At 33.3% G+C, this 17,924-nt stretch overlaps 3 protein-coding genes across 4 annotated transcripts; 2 read left to right on the top strand and 1 right to left on the bottom strand.

Annotated features, from left to right (window-relative positions):
* Positions 1 to 562: 562 nt before the first annotated feature.
* LOC145743181 (protocadherin-18-like) lies at positions 563 to 11,725 on the top strand. The gene is made up of 18 exons (XM_082561091.1): positions 563 to 696; positions 4,868 to 5,010; positions 5,090 to 5,307; positions 5,563 to 5,734; positions 5,827 to 5,937; positions 6,091 to 6,224; positions 6,646 to 6,854; positions 7,006 to 7,151; positions 7,366 to 7,612; positions 7,850 to 8,027; positions 8,121 to 8,261; positions 8,380 to 8,553; positions 8,982 to 9,170; positions 9,315 to 9,530; positions 9,676 to 9,824; positions 9,991 to 10,265; positions 10,448 to 10,573; positions 11,055 to 11,725. Exons 2-18 carry the CDS (start codon positions 4,899 to 4,901, stop codon positions 11,708 to 11,710), a joined length of 3,453 nt encoding a protein of 1,150 aa, XP_082417217.1. The 5' UTR covers positions 563 to 696; positions 4,868 to 4,898; the 3' UTR covers positions 11,711 to 11,725.
* Positions 11,726 to 12,290: 565 nt separating this feature from the next.
* Positions 12,291 to 13,393, top strand: LOC145742112 (uncharacterized). Its single transcript, XM_082559873.1, has 2 exons — positions 12,291 to 12,477; positions 12,700 to 13,393. Exons 1-2 carry the CDS (start codon positions 12,392 to 12,394, stop codon positions 13,034 to 13,036), a joined length of 423 nt encoding a protein of 140 aa, XP_082415999.1. The 5' UTR covers positions 12,291 to 12,391; the 3' UTR covers positions 13,037 to 13,393.
* Positions 13,257 to 17,274, bottom strand: LOC145742111 (monocarboxylate transporter 14-like). Of its 2 annotated transcripts, none has more exons than XM_082559871.1 (9): positions 17,258 to 17,274; positions 15,659 to 15,861; positions 15,433 to 15,576; positions 15,206 to 15,369; positions 14,704 to 14,968; positions 14,518 to 14,638; positions 14,311 to 14,449; positions 14,028 to 14,241; positions 13,257 to 13,826 (listed from the first exon to the last, which is right to left on the bottom strand). In XM_082559871.1, the coding sequence occupies exons 2-9, from the start codon at positions 15,846 to 15,848 to the stop codon at positions 13,675 to 13,677; spliced, it is 1,389 nt and encodes a 462-aa protein (XP_082415997.1). In that variant the 5' UTR covers positions 15,849 to 15,861; positions 17,258 to 17,274; the 3' UTR covers positions 13,257 to 13,674. The 2 variants fall into 2 exon arrangements, with proteins under 2 accessions (XP_082415997.1, XP_082415998.1); XM_082559872.1 differs by lacking the exon at positions 17,258 to 17,274 and having other exon boundaries at positions 14,028 to 14,080; positions 14,147 to 14,241; positions 15,659 to 15,964.
* Positions 17,275 to 17,924: the final 650 nt, after the last annotated feature.

Below are 17,924 nucleotides of genomic sequence, written 5' to 3' on the forward strand. Positions count from 1 at the left end.
TGATTTTATGTATTGTAATATTGCTTGTACAAATTCATATTTAAATGACATATATGTAAGGCTATTTTTAGTCTACTTTTTTAAGTCATAACTAAATAATATTATTTTTAATTTTTTTAAGTGGAGGCCTTTAAAATTTTTTTTATTTATTTTCCATCAAATAACAGATATTTTTGACCCATTTCTGTAAATTAGAATTTAAATTTACGGCAATCGCCATTAGCGGCCTTTACGTTGCATATCCAACATTAAACGACGCAAAAGGGAGTTGATGGTTACTATATAAAAACTATTAATATTTGATGACTAATATTCCCGTATTCCACCCGGCATGTAGAGACATATGTGTTTGGAATGAACATAATAATTAAGCTGGTATTTGTAATAGAGTTTAATAACAATATTTCCGTATGCTGTTATAGTGGAAAGGATTATAAGGTCTTAGTTAAAGTCGAAAAGCGAATAAACGTAAAAATACATAGCTAGTTACTAGTTAGTTGGTATTTTTAACAAATCAGAATTTTTGAAAATTCTTTTCAATATTATACTTTTATTTTACATAGACTAATTAAAAAAAAAATAAACTTCTATTTAAACGTAATATTAAACTGTTAACTATCTGAAAAACCGAACGAAAATCAAAGCCGGATTTTTTTAACGAATGAAATTGGAAAACGAAGCATTTTAATATAAAAGGTAAGATCTTAATGAAAGTCTTATCTAAGTTTTGTTTTCATAATATTGTTTCAAAATGTCCTTAAATAAGAAACCAATAAAAACAAAAAGCAATTTGCTGAGATTGTAATGGTACTCGTGGCTCGCCGTGTTATTTCTTAAAAACTCTTTCACTACACCGGGCAATTATTCGAACCTAACTGTACCACAATTGGTGGTTTCAAGTGGGCAAAGGGTTGCAACTCAGTCCCGTTTAAGTGCATTCGAGTTAGTCACGTGACCAATTGTTTGCTTTTAAAAACTTTTTAAACGATACAGCTTTTTTAAAAGTTTCAATACACACTAAGCATTTTTTAAAACCACTTTTGAAGTAATAACTTTACACTTAAGGATGTAGTAATAATTGATTTATTTACTGTAAGTAAAACGGGGTTTGATCCAAGGATTTAAAACCAATTCGCAATAAGTTATCAAATTTCTAACTAGAAAGGGAAAATGCGAGAATTCGATTTGAAAGATTCATGTAATTACCATCTTAGGTTCGTCGAAAGCGCTAAAAAAAATCGACACCATTCGGCCAGATGATATTTTAATGAAAAAAATGAGGCCAATTTGAACTAAACAAAATCGAATGGGGTTAAATTTTAATCCAACACTTTACTCATATTTAAATATAGGCTGTCGCCTTTTAAAGGGCTTGTTTTTGTACAGAGAACAACACCAGTTACTAACCACTGTCATCTTGTAAAATCACGACCTAATTGGATAATAGCATTAAGTTTTAGCTTAAAAATATCTTGTTTCGGTTTGCCGGTAACATAAAAATTATGGTTTGTTCCTTTTTTCCGACGTGGAAATCCGGCAAAATCTGTGTAAACACGACACCTATTTGCGCCGCAAATTTAGATGACCCAATCGTTAATGATTACGTAATTGCTTAGCCGTTTATGACGCGACAATGGAAATTTGCTTCGATGACAAAAATAATTAAGGTGTTTGAAAGCGCCGGGCGTACAGTTTGTTCTATTAACCTATTTCCCCCAAACATATTAAATCCGCGTATATAGGCTATAACCTTATTATGTAGACTACTTGTTTACCTAATATCTGACCGTACTTTTAAGACCAGCAGAACGGAAATGTACACTACAGTTTCTCATGGAAAAGGAGTATAAGTTACTGGTTATATTTAATGTGTATTTATAGAGGGTTTATATAATGAAAATATGTTTTTTAAACATTGGTTTACCGTGGTTTAGGAAGCTTAAATTAGTCGTAGTTTTGTTTCTCACAAACTTAAAAATAAATCTTTTTACCAGGGTTAAAATTAGGCTTTATTATTTAATTAGATTAGTAGTCAGGCCAATTAGTTGAATTGTCGCGGAAACAGTTTATTTTTCTAAGAGAAGTTTACATTTTAAATCAGGCATAACCTGTCAGAGTACTTAGTTTAAAATCTTAGCAATAATCAAATGTAACTTAATGTATTATTTACATAACATCAATTCAGTATAGAAAATGATCTTAAAAAAATGTCTCTTTCCGATTTTAAATTGTATACATTTTTAATAACTTCGATGTCAATTTTACAACGTATGGTTGTATTTTTTGCTATTTTCAAATTTCGAAATCGGCTTTGTATAAATTATGCAGAACAAATTGACACAAATACTTTATCAAAATACCGATGCTTATTAATGTTATAAAAACTTTAAAAAATTAATCACAAAAATGCATAGTAGGTGTCAATATAGAAATGTTAATCTATTTTTAATAAGAAATAGTAAAGCATGCTTGTAAAAATATATAAGATTTCTATGTTTAAAATAAATTAGGCGGATTATTAAACAAACTGCTAAATCGAATTATCGCGTAACAATCACCTGCCTAATGTGCTCGCTAGTTAAAGTGTTTTTAAGTTACTTGTACAAACAAATCAAAAACTGTTAAACGGGACTAAACGAGGCGCCTAAACGTTGACCCATTAATTTGCTCGGCGAATTTCAACACATCTTTTAGTTGAATGTTTAGTTATAATGATCGTTATCGACTGTAGTTGTATTTATGGGGTCAGTTTAACTAAAACACAGCGCGCGGTTAATTTGCTTTGAATTGCTATCAAACTGCAAATTGATTTCGAAAATAAATTGTCTTAGCCTAATTGGGATTTTATTTTCTGTATGCGTTTAAAATTTAAAGGAATTTGCTTTAGACATATTGGATTTTGAACATGTCTCATTAAATATTCCCTTGCATTGGTATTACATCCCGAATTAACGAGGAACGATGTCGTTTTAAGCCTCTTAACATTGTTTAGAAAGGTAGTTCCGTTAATTGCTTGCACATCTAGCCCTTAAAAAATCAAGGGATTATGGTCTAGTCAACGCATAATATGCAGTGCATACGTACAATATATTTGCCTTATGTTGGTATAGAAGTATGATATAGCCTAAACGAAAAATTTAATTTGTATTTAAGTGTTAAATATCAAAGATCATGAAGTAATTTTCACACACCATAAGGTACTTAACTAAATACAGCAAAGCATTGAAATACCACCACTCAGCATATATCTTCCTTTTCAATATCTAAATAAGATTATATTGCTGCTAAGCGGGCCATCAAAAATCGAAAGGGGAAATAAGGTGAAGTGGATTTGATGTCGTCCCCAAATCTGTCAGCCTTTGTTATCTCTATGTGACGTCACAATCTGTAATCTTTATTACGTGTGCGCAAGCATAACCGTTTAGAATTCAATTTATTTTTGTAATCACAGCTTACAAAAGTACAGGCGCCCATTTTTGTCTACTATGGCTCCGGATTTATTAAGGTAATGAATAAAGGTAAATTGCAGACATTAAAATAAACAACTTTAGCCTACAAAAATGCATGTAATTGTTCCGTAAATTGTCATTGCTAGAAATTTTTACAAAATGATTGCTTTTAAAAAATGGGTGTCCTTTCTTGCGAAGTCAAATTTTTGATATTTATGTACACAAAAACTCTGGCAAAGTGCCCAGTGCTGATGTTTGGCTCTCCAAAATGGCGATTATCATCTTGAGGTTTTCTAGTAAATTCTTTTAATTGTAAAGTTGTAACCTAATGCCAAGTCGTCATGGGACATGACATTAGCAATATTTGACTCAATTAGCCCCGTTTTTGCCTGTACCATACCTCAAACACGCGCACATACTTGGTTGGCATTAATATGCTACCTTGTAGGCTATGAGTGTTGTGCTCACATGTATTTCTACTTCATTGCTTTCACGACAGGCATAAACGTCCAAACGTTTCTGGTTACCGCATTTTAATACCGTTGATGTGTTTGGCGAAAATCTCGGCCACTTTATGATATATTAAAATATTTTTTGTCAGAAAGGATAAATTGAATATGACGTTTTTAATATCTCTCATTAGCTGTATGAGTAAATGAAAATTGTAGAAATAAATTGGGATTTAACTGACGCATGGACATTTCTCAATATTATGACAACAATTTCATATAGAATCCAGACAAATAAAGGAGTATGGAAATAATGTTTAGACTAGAATTTATTTTTTTTTAAACAACATAAAATTTAAGTTTTTTTTATGTATGTAGTTGGCACAACAATCATGGTAAAAAATCCTATAAAATTTCACAACGTACCCGTAATTTTACTACAGGTACATGATGTCAAAACTCTATTATTTCAACAAAATAGTGATAAAAATAGCAAAATAAAACACTGTAGATACGCGTAACAGTAGCCATAATACCAAAGATTTATTTTCTGGGTTTGCAGTTTTCAGTTCTCTACCCTCCCAATTTCAATTCCGATTTTCGGGTTGTTTAGGCTAAAAACAAAACTGCTTGCACGCAATTAAAAGGCCACGCTTTTGTGAAATTGGTAACCGTATACCGCGTACCAGAAGTGTTATAAGTAGTACTGCATTGTAGTTTCCATGTAAAGAAGAGCGTTTAAGTGCCCGTGTTGTACGCGACTTGTAATTGTTTAAAATTATAATTTTCAGGCTTTAAACTGTGGGATGTAGGATATAGGATATACCACGTGACGGGAAAATTTATTGTTTTTTGCGAAACCGGCTTAATTGGTGCCGTAATTGGCGTTTAATTAACACTTTAACTAACACGCCGGCCTATTAGTGAAGCTCATTTACTATTAATTACAATTTTTTAATTTTCTTTTAGGTTTAAGAAATACTGAATCACGAATTTGAGAATGGGCGTGGCAGCCCGATTTTTGACAGTAATGACGTCACTCATTCTGACGTCATCGCTGATTATGGCTTCAAAGACGTTTAAGATACACATAAACGAAGAATCTCCAATAGGTAAATGCTAATTTTTTTTTATATTTTTTAATTTTTTATTTTTAGCATTTTTTTAAATTATTTTTTTAATCCCTTACAGGTACGGAGGTTGCAAGTGCTCCCCAACTCCTCCGAATCCCTCCTTCCTCTTCTTCCTACAAGCTTCTAAGCCAACAACTTATTCCGAACCTATTCCAGACTCCGCGGCGCCGCCAATGGATGGAAGTGAATGAGAAGAGCGGGAAAATAATGTTGCGACACCGTGTGGACAGAGAAGAGTTATGCCCGGATACCACGAAATGTTTAATCCACGTTCAGGTTAGTTTTAAAAAGACTGAAAATAATATTGATAAAAATTCTCATATAACCAAAAAGCAACGACATTTTATCGAAATTTCGGTGGAATTATATTTAGAATTTTAAAGAGTATTTTTAAAGGGAGGGGTTGGGGTAAAGGGGGGTTAATATAAAATGTCTCATTATTAGTAAAATGACAATTTTGAAATAACGATTTTTGGCAAAACGTTTATTTTTTTTTTGAAAATGTTAAAAAATATTAATACTATTTGACAGATATTCTCCGAAAGTGACAAGAAACTTCTCAACCTTGACGTAATAGTTGATGACGTCAACGACAACATGCCGACGTTTCCTGACCAGTCGATTACCATCAACATCTCCGAAAATGCACCGATTGGTGACGTCATAAGTCTTGACCAATATTTAGCAAAGGATAGCGACATAGGTACAGATAAAAAAGAAAAAATATTTTATCAATTTTATTTTTTTGAAATTTATTTTTTAAAATCGCAATTTAATTATTTTATTGTGACGTAGGCATTAACGCGAATATGACGTATTCAATATCTTTGAACGAATTTTTTCAACTCGTGCAAGGATATGACCAAGGAGAAATCAGGGTTCAACTTAAACTTATAAGATCTTTAGGTAAAATAAAAAAAAATCATTTTTTTGTAAAATAAATAACATACATTTCTAATGAAACTGTATTTTTAAATTTTTTAAGTGATTATATACAGACGCCTATACAGACGCTAAATAGGCAACATTTAAAATAATTTATTTTTTAATTATTTTCAGATTATGAACGGGATTCGGTTCAAAGATTAAGTCTAACCGTCAAAGATGGTGGAATACCAACTTTCACTAACCAAATCCAGATGTTAATTCGAATCACCGACGAGAATGATAACGACCCAGTGTTTGAAAGAAAGGTAAAAATTGGTAAAATTGTAGTGACTAAGTGGAAACGGGCACGCGCCCTTGTAACCGAAACCTATTTAAATGAATAGACATTTGCCCCCCAAAAAATTTGAAATTTTGAAAACGACATGTTATACCGAAATTTAGGTAAACATTTTTTTAAAGAAATTAAAGGGCATTTTTGATAGGAGGTTTGGGGTAAGATGTGGTTAATATAAAAAGTCTCATTGTCTGTAAAACAGCGCTTTTAAGCATATGAATTTTGACCAAATGTCCATTCGGTCAAAAAGTTTTCGATCAAAACAACCTAAAAACGAGTGCAAAAAATAGGCCTATGTAACGCTATTATAAATTGGTACTTTTATGAAAAAAAAATGTTTTTTATGGTTTTAAATTTATTTTATTTTTTAAAATTCAAAATGTTGTTCTTAGGAATACTCTGTTAAACTCGAAGAGAATCTCTCGCCTGGTCACGTGATTGCACAGGTGATCGCGCACGACACTGACTCGGCAAACGCCGGGAAACTCCGATATTTTATTTCGTCAAGAAACAAGGCGGCGGCAAAGCGATTGGTTGACATTAATATCTCAAATGGTGACGTCACATTAAAGGAGAGACTAGACCGAGAAAGACACGATCGGTGATTGGCTTAAAATCGCTTCTAAAAATGTTTTTTGCTATTGAAAAAAATCTTAATATTTAAACAATATGTTTATAAACAACAGGCACATTTTTTACTCATTTTTTTGATTTTTTAATTATTTTTAACTTTTTTTTTGATTTTTTTTTAGAATGAGGGTTCTGATTGAGGCACGTGACTCGAGCCCGACCAATCAGCGCACGGGTAGAACCTCGTTAATAATAAACGTTGAAGATATTAACGACAATGCTCCAGTGATTAGTGTCAGTTACATCCTTAAAGCAGTGGAAAATACAGGTATGTTAATATTTTATCAAATATTAAAATTAGGCATTTTTAGTTGGATTTAATTCACACAAAAAAACAACCTGAAATAAACTACAAGAGCATAAAAATTTTATAAATGATTTTTAAGTAAAGTTTTATAGGCAAATATTTAAAAAAAAATAAAAAAAAATTAATTAAAATACAGTTTTTGATATTCTAGATAAAATTTTAAATCCTTTTTCAGTTTATTTGCCCGAAAATTCTCCGCGCGGAACCTATTTTGCTTACGTCACCGCCAAAGATGCTGACTCAGGTTTAAACGGGGAGGTCAACCTCCAGGTCCGGTCGGTGACCCCGACTAAATTTGGGGGCGGGACCGGGCCCTTCTCTTTAGAGAACGGATTTCTAGGAACCACTGAACTGGTCGACCGTGAATCACGTGACAAATACGTCATCGTAATATCGGCTTGCGATGCAGGAGTTACACAACAGTAAGTAGTGCCTTTAAAATTGTAATTTAAAACAAAATTTATTAAAAATTGCTCTAAACTAAATTGTTGTCATAAAATTTTGCCTTTTAAACTGATTTTTTTTATAATAAGTAGCAAATGTTGGCTGCGCTTTGTAGTTATTAGTAATAATAGACAATGGGTAATATTTCTTAAAACTAAGTAACCTAAAGCATCTATTGCTGGTTTATAATTAACAGTGTTATTTTTGTCGTTAAGGTGCTCCACACAGACCATCAATGTCGTTTTGCTTGACGTAAACGAGCACGAGCCGGTGTTTGAACCTAGCGCTTATTTCCCCTCGATTCCTGAAAACACCAAAGTGGGAAATTCCCTTATTTCTGTCCGAGCTACGGACGGCGACGTCGTCCGGTCACCAGCACTCATAGAAAACTCGGTAGGTTACGGGTTGTTAAAATCTATTTGATGATTGTTAAAATCTATTGATAAAAAATAACAATGTACTCATATATTTCTTTTGTATTCTTAGGGTGGAGATATCGTGACGTCATCAAACGGGGACGTGACGTATTCCATCGCCGGCAACGAGGGAATGTTCTCCATCGATCCTCGCTCGGGTGAAATAACTCTAGTGAAACCGTTAGATTGGGAAAATGTACATAAACACAAGGTACATTATCGACAAACACTGTAAACTTGAAAAAATTGAAAATAAAGATTTCTGCAATATTTAATTTAGTTTAAAACGTTGATACTTTAATTTTTCTTACTTTCAAATTTCTTTTTAGATTAGTGTTATTGCGAAAGACGGTGGCCGGCCGGTAGCGCTGAGGAGCAAATGTATAATCACAATTAATGTTGAAGATGTTAATGACAATAAACCGATTTTTATTAATCCCACCAACGAAAACTCGACTTTTTACGCGACGATTCTTCGAGATGATATTATCACCAGAGTGCAGGTAATAATAACACTTCATTAATTTGTATTGGTTAAAAATACATTGAATAAATGACAAGTTTTAAATTCCTGAATAAATAGAGGGAAAAAAAACTCCTGGATTTTGGGGTAAGCGGTTTATTCTGCAATAGAAGACCAGTTAATGGTTTGAGTTTAAATAAGTTTTTTTTGGTAAATAGTAATCCCTAAGTAAACATAACATCAAATACACTTAATTCAATTGACGATATAGACAATTTTAGCGGAAAACTTTTACACTGCGTCAAGATTATTTTGTCCCTTGCTTAAATTTAAATTTTAACACCACGTCAGGATTAAATTTAACACCACGTCAGGATAATCTAGTCCCTTGCCCTACACACCTTTCTTAATTTTAACTGCTTGTTTAAGCTCGCCATTTTAAATTACATGTCGTTATTATTTTTTTAGGCGGTGGATTACGACGATAAATTAAACGGTGAGGTGACGTACAAAATAGTTTCCAGCGAGAATAGATTGCGAACGGAAGACAACTTAGCTTCTCTGTTTATAATCGATCGAAAAAGTGGAGACCTTCGAGTTAACATGAGCGCTGATAATTTGGAAGAAAAACTTGGAATGTACACCATTCAAATCGAGGTAAGATGGAGTGTAACAATGAAAAAATATGAAACGTATTGAAAACTCTGGTTTAAAACTGAACTATTACATTAATTAAATATTTATTTAAAGATTTAATAAAAAATTAAATATTTACATGCCTAAAATTTGGTTATTTTTTAGGCTCGTGACAGTGGTAAATCCCCCTTATTCAGCAGAAAATATGTAACCATTATAATTACTGATATGTTGACTCTGCCGACGTTCGCTCCAAAGATCGAGAAAAGTGTTGCACAGTCTTCCTCTTTGTTTATTATTATCGCTGTCCTTGCCGCGTCGCTCGTTTTCTTGTTGTTGTTAATTGTAGCGGTTGTTTGGAAATGCAAAAGGGAAAACAAGGTAATAATTTTATCCCTTTTTCAACAAAACTAAGAATTTAAATCAAAAAAATTATCTTATATGTAATTTAATCGGTCACATATATATTGTCTTTCAAAATCGATCAAAACATTATTTAAATTTCCATTTTTCTTTGAATTTCTAGAAAGTTCGGACTTATTCCTGCCGAAGCTCGTCACGTGACAACGACGAGTGGTGTCATGCGTCAGTGACCAGCATGAAGAACCCGCGGAGAACGACTTCGAACAACACCAGTTTCGAAAATGAAGTTTGGAGACAGTTATCAAGCAAAAGGTAAACTTTTACATTCTAAATCAAACTGTCTTTAAGGCTCGTTAGGCTTCAGCAGTTGAATAGCCTGTTTAGATTGCATGTAGTAATGCACTAATTGTAATATCCTAGCAATATTAAAAATACATCCACTATGGTTTTATTTAACTTTGAATTGATCATTTTTTAGGCCTGATGTACTTGAATGTAGTAGTAATGATGTCAGCCACATGGCACACCATAGTTCGGTTCGTAGCTATCTTTTACGATCAAGTAATAGAAGTTTGGGAAGATCTGTAACCGCTCCGAGCACCACTTTAAACGAATCCAAGTGCTACCAAGTAAACAAACTTTCTGTTCCGACCATCGTGTCCTCGTCACATGATGGCGATAGTGGGCGTGGGGACAGTGACCCGGATGTAGCTAGCTGTGACGTTACGATTTGTGACGCAGCGTACGAGCCAGGTAGATATTTTTAACAAAAAACCATCAGATTGAAACTCCTAACAAAATCAGTTTTAACTTGAATGTTCAAATATAGAGTGTAAAAAAATAAGGTTTTGCAAGCTAATTTTCATTTTGTAAACTGCCTGTTTTGTTATCCACTAATCTCATATTTGATCTGAATTTCCATTTTTTTCCTATAGATTTGTCGAAGAGGAGTTGTGACTTTCATAATGATGGGAGGGAAGAGTTATTGGGTGATCGCTGCACCGAACAATGCTTAAAATATGGACACAGTGATACTTGCTGGATGCCATCCCCTGATCAAGGTAAATTTAACAAATTATTTAACAATGGATGTCTATAGATATACAAAAATAATTGCCGTTTGTGGTGCGCAGGTCACGGCAAATATAAGACTTTATTACGATAAGCAATGTAATGGTAGACTGCTAACTGGGTTAAAATTCAACCCGTAAAGCAGTTTTAAAAATAACTTGGTGGATAACGTTTTTTTTTGGCCAATTTAAACACAATAATTGTGCTAGGTTTAAAATGTGGTATACAGATCAATGCATCGGACTGCGAGCCACAATGTTTCTGGTTTAAGCTGCACTAATGCCACACTTTTCGCTCTTGAGTCCGGCGGTAACGGATAGCTTGAACATGTCACAATATTGTACACATCTCCACTAAAAATGTAAAAAAACTATCTCATTAGGGGGATATGAAAAAAAAGAAACGATGATCATCACTTTGAATGTTAAGAAAATTCCGTCCAATAATTATTCCCTTTTTTCCATTCTACAGATCGACCATCTTCTTCTTCTACCTACGCCGGTTCTTCAACCTACGTTGATCTTTACCCCCTTGTGCCCCACACCCAATACAGCCCACGGTACAACGCAAATTCGGGAAATGTTGACTCCCACCTGGCGACGATTCCCGAGGCCGCCACCATGCGGCAATATTGGCCTTACCCCGCCAACGATCTCAGCTCGATTTATTCGAACGTTATCAACTATCCTCCACATTTCAACAAATATCACGCCGTGACACATCAAACCCCGACACGTCATTTTGACGTCATCTCACCTACGTCACGAATGAGCCCCGTGTCGTCACTTTCATCGCCGGCGTCGTCTCGCTTTCACGAAGACATTGCGCGACGTAATCATTACGTTAAACGCCATGACGTCGCGCCGGACGATAGTGACGTCAGGTCGATTACGTCACTGTCTTCGCCCTCGTCACCTAAAAAACTTGCATCACCGATGGTACGAAGTGCCTCGGCCGACCTGCTCTCCAACGAGACATCGGGACATTTTCAGTTCCCACAGCCGAAAACGAAGACTCCCTCTTTCGCTTCAAGGGAGCTGTTTTCACGGGGTACTGATTACGGCAAAGTCAGCATGCGAGAAACTAAAGAAATTGTTGATAACATCGAAAAATTACTGGATTCTTAAGTTTATTCTCCTAAATTTTTTTCTATCTTGCCTATTTTTTGTTATTCATACATATATTTTATAAATAAAATATAGTAAAAGTATTTGTGTGGGTGTAATATTCATTCAGTTGTTCAGTTAGATCGCCATGCCACATACTTTAACCCTTAACAATGAAAAATAACTGTATATTATATTACTTACTCATCACATAAGGTAAGTATATACATAAACTATTGAGAATGGGTACATACAAATACAAAATATTTCAATAGCTATATAAAACTCCAGACTTTTTAAAAATATTTCTAAACGTTAAGTTCAACTTGACAGCACTAGACCAGTACTTGGGAGTTTTCAATAACATTACATGTCATTCCAGCAAAACGATTTTGTTATAATATTACGAAGTAGCATAGAACTATGTGGTTTAAAAATACATTTTACCAGATATCCCAGTGTAGACAATAGAGAATTTCTATTGTAAGTACAACAACCTCTAGCATGTAAGATAATTTTTGACCATACTTTAATACAAATAATTACTGAATCCTTTTTTGTTTAACTAATTCTCTGCATCGTGCATAACAGAAAAGAACAGGCTAGCAAGCTGTTAAAGCAACTATAAATAATTTAAACTTTTGGCCATTTTGCCTACGGGCATTTACATACAACAGCAAAGAGCAAGTTTTGTCGAGAAAAATGAACCCGAAGTTAGTGAAAAAGATGCCGAGTTTTACAGCGCCTATACCAGAAGTGACAACGGTGTCTACTATTTTAGAAGCCAAGTATGTTGCTTAAAGTTGTTTAAATATCGTCTTATGCTAAGTAAGATTTCAAACAGCCTAATGCTTTGTAGTATAAACTAGGCTGAACAAATGTTGCAAGTAAAAACTAAATATTTTAGCCAAATAAAATAGGGTAAATTGTAACTAATCTAAATTTGGTGCTAATTTTAAAACTTATCTTCTAGGTAAGGTTTCGTTTAGACATTTTATTTTTGTTTTTAGCCGGGCCAATAAGACTTCTGATAACCAAGATGACATATTAGGCATCGGTGTCATGACAGCCGAAGTAACAGGCGTAGTGGTCGGAGTTGCGATATTTTTAATCCTCGCCTCAATTCTGATAACAGTCAGCCTTGTCCGAAGAGCCAAAACGCAGAAAAACCGAGCCCTTCTAACTAGGCCCGCACAACACGATAGTGACGTCATAAGTGGAAATAGACAGGATAGGGTAATACCCGATCCGTTTCCTATTCCGCAGAATCAACTTTATCCTGATTTAAGTGGTGTTAAAAATACTGAAAGTAATGCTGGCGATGGCACTGGTGGTTATTATGCTTAAAATGATACTCCCAATTCTTGCCCAGCCTTTAAAAAGTATTAATTAACCTACACCAATGTGTATTATGTTGATATATTATTATTCTTAATACTTTTTGGTTGCTGAAAAATCACATTCCGTTTGTCCTATCCTATTATTGAGAAATCATTGCTGACAAAATTGCTGATGTGACACTGGCAAAACCACGATTTTAATTAATATTTTGTTTAAGTAGTAAGTTCTTTATTGCCTTTTTATTTTGAGCGCAAATTTATAAGTGCATATATTTTAGTAAACAAATTTACCGTGGCAGTGTTAAAACATGAAGCAAAATTAATATAAAAACAATACGTAAAAAAAATTTAAAATAATACTAAAATCAAGCCAAAAATATTACTGTCAATATGTTAATAATATTTATAGTGTATTGAGATATATAATAATTTTTGCTTAAAAAATTAAACTTATTTAAAATGATAAATAAAAAAAAAACAATATTTAAAACTCGCCTTTAAAGCACAAAAACTATTTACCAAGACTCGCTTGGCTAGTCAGGCAAACCCAATTAGACCTAAATTTTTAATATAATATTTTGGTAATGGATTGCTCGCTGTCAACTTATAGTTACACTACACCTTTTCTCCTTAACCTATTTTGAATTAAACCCTAGCCTGCTCTTGGTTTTTTATTTTTGAGCGCTCAGCCTTTTCCGCAAACTTTTTGAGAAAACACATCGAGGCAGAAGCTATTAATAAAACCCCAGAAAATCGAAAAGACCAGTTGTATGATTTTGTGATGTCATAAATCCAACCTAAATATAATAATAAAGATTATTTAAACGAGTTTTAAAAAGCATTGCTAGGTGATTTAACCACCTGGCTTCACTACATGGGAACTTTTACCATTGCTTACACATAGTGGGACTCCTAAGCAAATTACTTAAAACCAACTGCTGCTAAGGCAAATTTAAATGGCAGAATAGATAGGATATAAAAACAAAGGATTTACATACCAGCTAAAAATGGCCCTGCACAAATTCCTATTCCTTCAAAAAACAGCATCCAGCTAAATGCGTCGACAAATTTATCAGGGCCAAGCAATACTGCAGCACTTGCTTTAATCAAACCATACCCGTTACTCAGAAACCCAAACAGTAACGCAAAGATAAACAGGGCATACACATGTGACGAAAATGAACTGCCTATCATTATAAGCCCAACTAGCATCTATGAATAAAACAATAGCGTTATTTGATAGCCTTAATTGACAGGTAGTTACATTGCATTTTTAATTACTTGTACAACACAGTAACACCAAAACGGATTAAACCGAAATTTGTCGCATATATAACCAGTCGCAGGCCGACCGACAATTCCTGCTAGCCCGATTGTAGATGAGAGCCAGGCTGCAGTGTACGGATCGACCCCTTCTAATCTAATATCACAGGAATTTCAAGTAATTAGCATATTAAAGCAGTTATAATATTGTTTTGAAGTAGATACCTTGCTCTTTCTACTAAGTGCACATAAGGTATAAATATAGCTAACCAGCAAGAAAAATCAGTTGATATAATTAGAAGAAAAACGTTATTTTGCCACAGCCTGCGAGAGCGCTTTAGAAACCCTGCAAAAAAAGGTTACAGATATTAATGATTTATACGTTTTTTTGCGTTGTTATTATTAACTTACCTTCATTTTCAGTGCTGCTGTCATTTTTATCAGATTCAACCATTTTTTGTTTAAATTCTGGTAGGTTATTATTGTTTCTAAGAGTTTTTAATTCAGTAAGTTCTTTTTCTTTTGCAATTTTCTCTTTATATTCGCTGTTTGATTTTCTTTTATCTCGTTTTTTCCACAAATTTAGTGGATGACTTTGTATGTCTTTAGAAGGCACGAAAAATAAACTAGCAAGTGAATTGTGCAAGCAAATAGCGCCAGTCACTAAAATTGCCCCCTAGGAAGAAAATACTTAAATAATCAAAAATGACATCATAAATATATTAAATTTTGCGCAATGTATTTTTTGTTTTGTTTAGAATTAAATACGTGCAAAGTCATGTTTAAAAAGTAAGGAGTGTAGGTTAGTAAATATTAGTTTTGTCTGATACTGAGCGAATATAACAAAAAACTAACAATACTTTTTGTTCTGCAAATTATAACACTTAGTTAAAAGTTATTTTTATGTTGTTACCTGCCATTTGTATTCCTGGACTAGTCGTTGCTGTAAAAGTGAAATAACAAAGGTGCCTATACACAAACCACTGCCGCATATACTTTCAGCAAAAGCACGATTTTTTAAAAAGTAATCATTTACAGCCGCACAGCCTGACAAATTTATTAGTCCAGCCCCAAAACCTGAAAAGAAGGCTTGGTTTAAGTAACTTATCTAAGTCTGAGTAAATGTGGCTGATAACCAACCTGTCATTAGGCCAAATGTGAGGCTTAAAACAGCTACTGACTCAGCAAATGAACTTAAAATTAATCCAAGTGTCATAACTAAGCCGCCAAGAAAACCGGCCCGCCGAAATCCAATTTTATTTATAATTACTCCAAAAATCGGACCTAAAAAGTAAAGGTTAAAATTAGGCTATTTCATGCAATTTTCTATTACAAATCTGTGTAAGTTTAATGTAGTTTTTTTTACCTCCAAAACAGCCAAATGCTGTTGGCAATCCGCCAGTAAACGATATAAACTTTGCTTCTGCATCAAAATACCTTACCCAACTGGAATAGATAATTCCAACTGCGTACAAAAGTCCCCAAGTCAGACCAGATACGATCGCATTGAAAAACACAATCACCCATTTATAAGTATACCGCTCGCCATTAAACATTTTACCTAACAAACTGAATAAAAAATCAAACTGTTTACAACATTATCTAAACTGTTTACATTACCTAATTAATACATTTAACAAATTCAATCAATACATTAATAAACGTGCTAACATGTTTTGAACAACAGGAAGTCATACAGCCATATAATTTGTCGAATTTTGACGTATTTAACAATATTAGCGTAATAAGTAAATGACTATAAACATAAACAGGAATTGCTTTAAACTAATCGAAAGTATTTTATCTGCAATTTTCAAAAACCATGGATCTTTGCTAACTTTTTATAATTTTTTTAGGGTTATAAAAAACGGTCAATTGGGAATAGTTTGAGTTTAAATAGAGTTCGTATTAATTGATTTTGTTTAGGAAATATGGTCCGGTGGGATAAAAAATTGAACTCTAGAAAAAATTGCGACTGGTTAATCAAGTAGGCTATGAATAACACATGTTGCTAAATACACAAAAAAGTGTAATTTGTATTTTCAATTTAAAAAAAATACACAAAATTATTCAGTTTAACTTATCTTATATAAAGTCTTCTTTGCAATAGTTATCTAATATTTTAATTTTCTTTGCATTTAGTAACTTGATAGGACTTTCAATTTTTTATTCAGCGTTAGTAATCTATATAATACACACCAGTATTTTTTTTAATCACTGTAAATAAAGGCTACCTTGCTTGACTAAATTTGTTTATACTAAACAAAGGGTTACTCAAGTCAGTCATAAGAAGATATAACACGCGCTAGAGATTAAACCATAGCAATTTTTATTTGTTACGTCACGGTATTTTGTTTAATGTAATGTCTCTTATAGCAGGTAATGATGCTGGCCCACGGGAAGCATGCAAAACATGATTTATCTTATAATGCGGCGTACTAATCATAACAACAGCCAACCATAACAAATGCGCAATTAAAACGTTAATAAACTTTTCCACCATTTTGTCAAGCGCTTTTTAAAAAGTTTTTACACAGTTTATTATTATTAAAAGTTTACTTTACTACCACGACTGGTTTTAAATTTAAACTTACTTTTAATTGGCGTTATTTGGCACGAATTAGGGCTAGCTATTTGGCAAGGCCTTTTTTTCTGTATAACTTCCGCTTCAAATTAATGTAAGCTGCTTGCAAAAGTGGCATTGGCTCCTGTATCTTGTCTTTATATACCGTTAACATTTTTTATCGAGCGAGTGAAAGTGCATAAAGCGTAGACTTCATAAGCAACTGAGTTGGATAACTTTTCCCATAAACCATTATAAACTTTTTTTTTACCGAAAGATTTCAAATAAATGATAAATAGACAACGCGCAAAATACACCACCTGCAAGTAGCATTTTTCTTCTGCTAACAAATTGGTAATTCTTAATTTAAATGTTGCCAGCAGTTGAGTTTTTCTGCCTTACCTTATTTTGCAGTTGAATTACTTTCTATAAAATCTCGCAGCTTAGCCTTTACATACTACTAGTGAGACAGCAAGTGAACTTGCGGTTTATCGTGATAACAAAGCCTCGGTGTAGCTTAATAACCGGCCAAGTATTATGTTGTCTATAATCTCTTTGTTCAAACCTTAAAATGCGCTGCTTCTATTTTGTGTCGGTAATCGATACAAACACTTATCTTCACATTTTTAAATACGGTATCACATTTTGAATATAATTTAATGATTAACTAACTACTAGTTAACCCTTATACTTTAATTAAAAACCTAATTTTGTATATACATAGGTGCATCACTAATGTAAAACCCACTATGCTTTCTAATAGGCTATAAAGCAATCACTACAGCAACACCAAAATAAATTGTAACATCTACTGCCAAGGCTTTAAGCCCCTGGGCTTAAACATAGCCGCGTAGGCCTCTAATAACGGCAAGCACAGAGCGCAAACGAAAAACCACAATTGTTAAAACTAGCCTATACCCAACAGCTTAAACTCGTTGAAATTATTTACTTATTTTTAACTGTAAGCAATTTTAAAACTTGTTTAGGTGACCCGTATGCATTTTAGGCTACTTTAAAAAATGAAAATATATTAAAAATTGACCGGCTAGCTATTAATTAAATACAATCC

This window comes from Corella eumyota, chromosome 2 (genome assembly GCF_963082875.1).
Source record: "Corella eumyota chromosome 2, kaCorEumy4.1, whole genome shotgun sequence".
NCBI lineage: Eukaryota > Metazoa > Chordata > Ascidiacea > Phlebobranchia > Corellidae > Corella > Corella eumyota.

What these genes read in the sequence shown, in the direction of transcription:
- LOC145742111 (XM_082559871.1), bottom strand. Translation starts at nt 15,848, where the DNA reads ATGTTTAATGGCGAGCGGTATACTTATAAATGGGTGATTGTGTTTTTC. An exon ending in TCCAGGAATACAAATGGCAG is followed by an intron (nt 14,969 to 15,205) that starts GTAACAACATAA and finishes TTTTCTTCCTAG; the next exon opens with GGGGCAATTTTAGTGACTGG. An exon ending in CAGCAGCACTGAAAATGAAG is followed by an intron (nt 14,639 to 14,703) that starts GTAAGTTAATAA and finishes CTTTTTTTGCAG; the next exon opens with GGTTTCTAAAGCGCTCTCGC.
- LOC145742112 (XM_082559873.1), top strand. Translation starts at nt 12,392, where the DNA reads ATGAACCCGAAGTTAGTGAAAAAGATGCCGAGTTTTACAGCGCCTATA. An exon ending in TCTACTATTTTAGAAGCCAA is followed by an intron (nt 12,478 to 12,699) that starts GTATGTTGCTTA and finishes TTTTGTTTTTAG; the next exon opens with CCGGGCCAATAAGACTTCTG.
- LOC145743181 (XM_082561091.1), top strand. Translation starts at nt 4,899, where the DNA reads ATGGGCGTGGCAGCCCGATTTTTGACAGTAATGACGTCACTCATTCTG. An exon ending in ATATTATCACCAGAGTGCAG is followed by an intron (nt 8,554 to 8,981) that starts GTAATAATAACA and finishes TTATTTTTTTAG; the next exon opens with GCGGTGGATTACGACGATAA. An exon ending in GATGCCATCCCCTGATCAAG is followed by an intron (nt 10,574 to 11,054) that starts GTAAATTTAACA and finishes TCCATTCTACAG; the next exon opens with ATCGACCATCTTCTTCTTCT.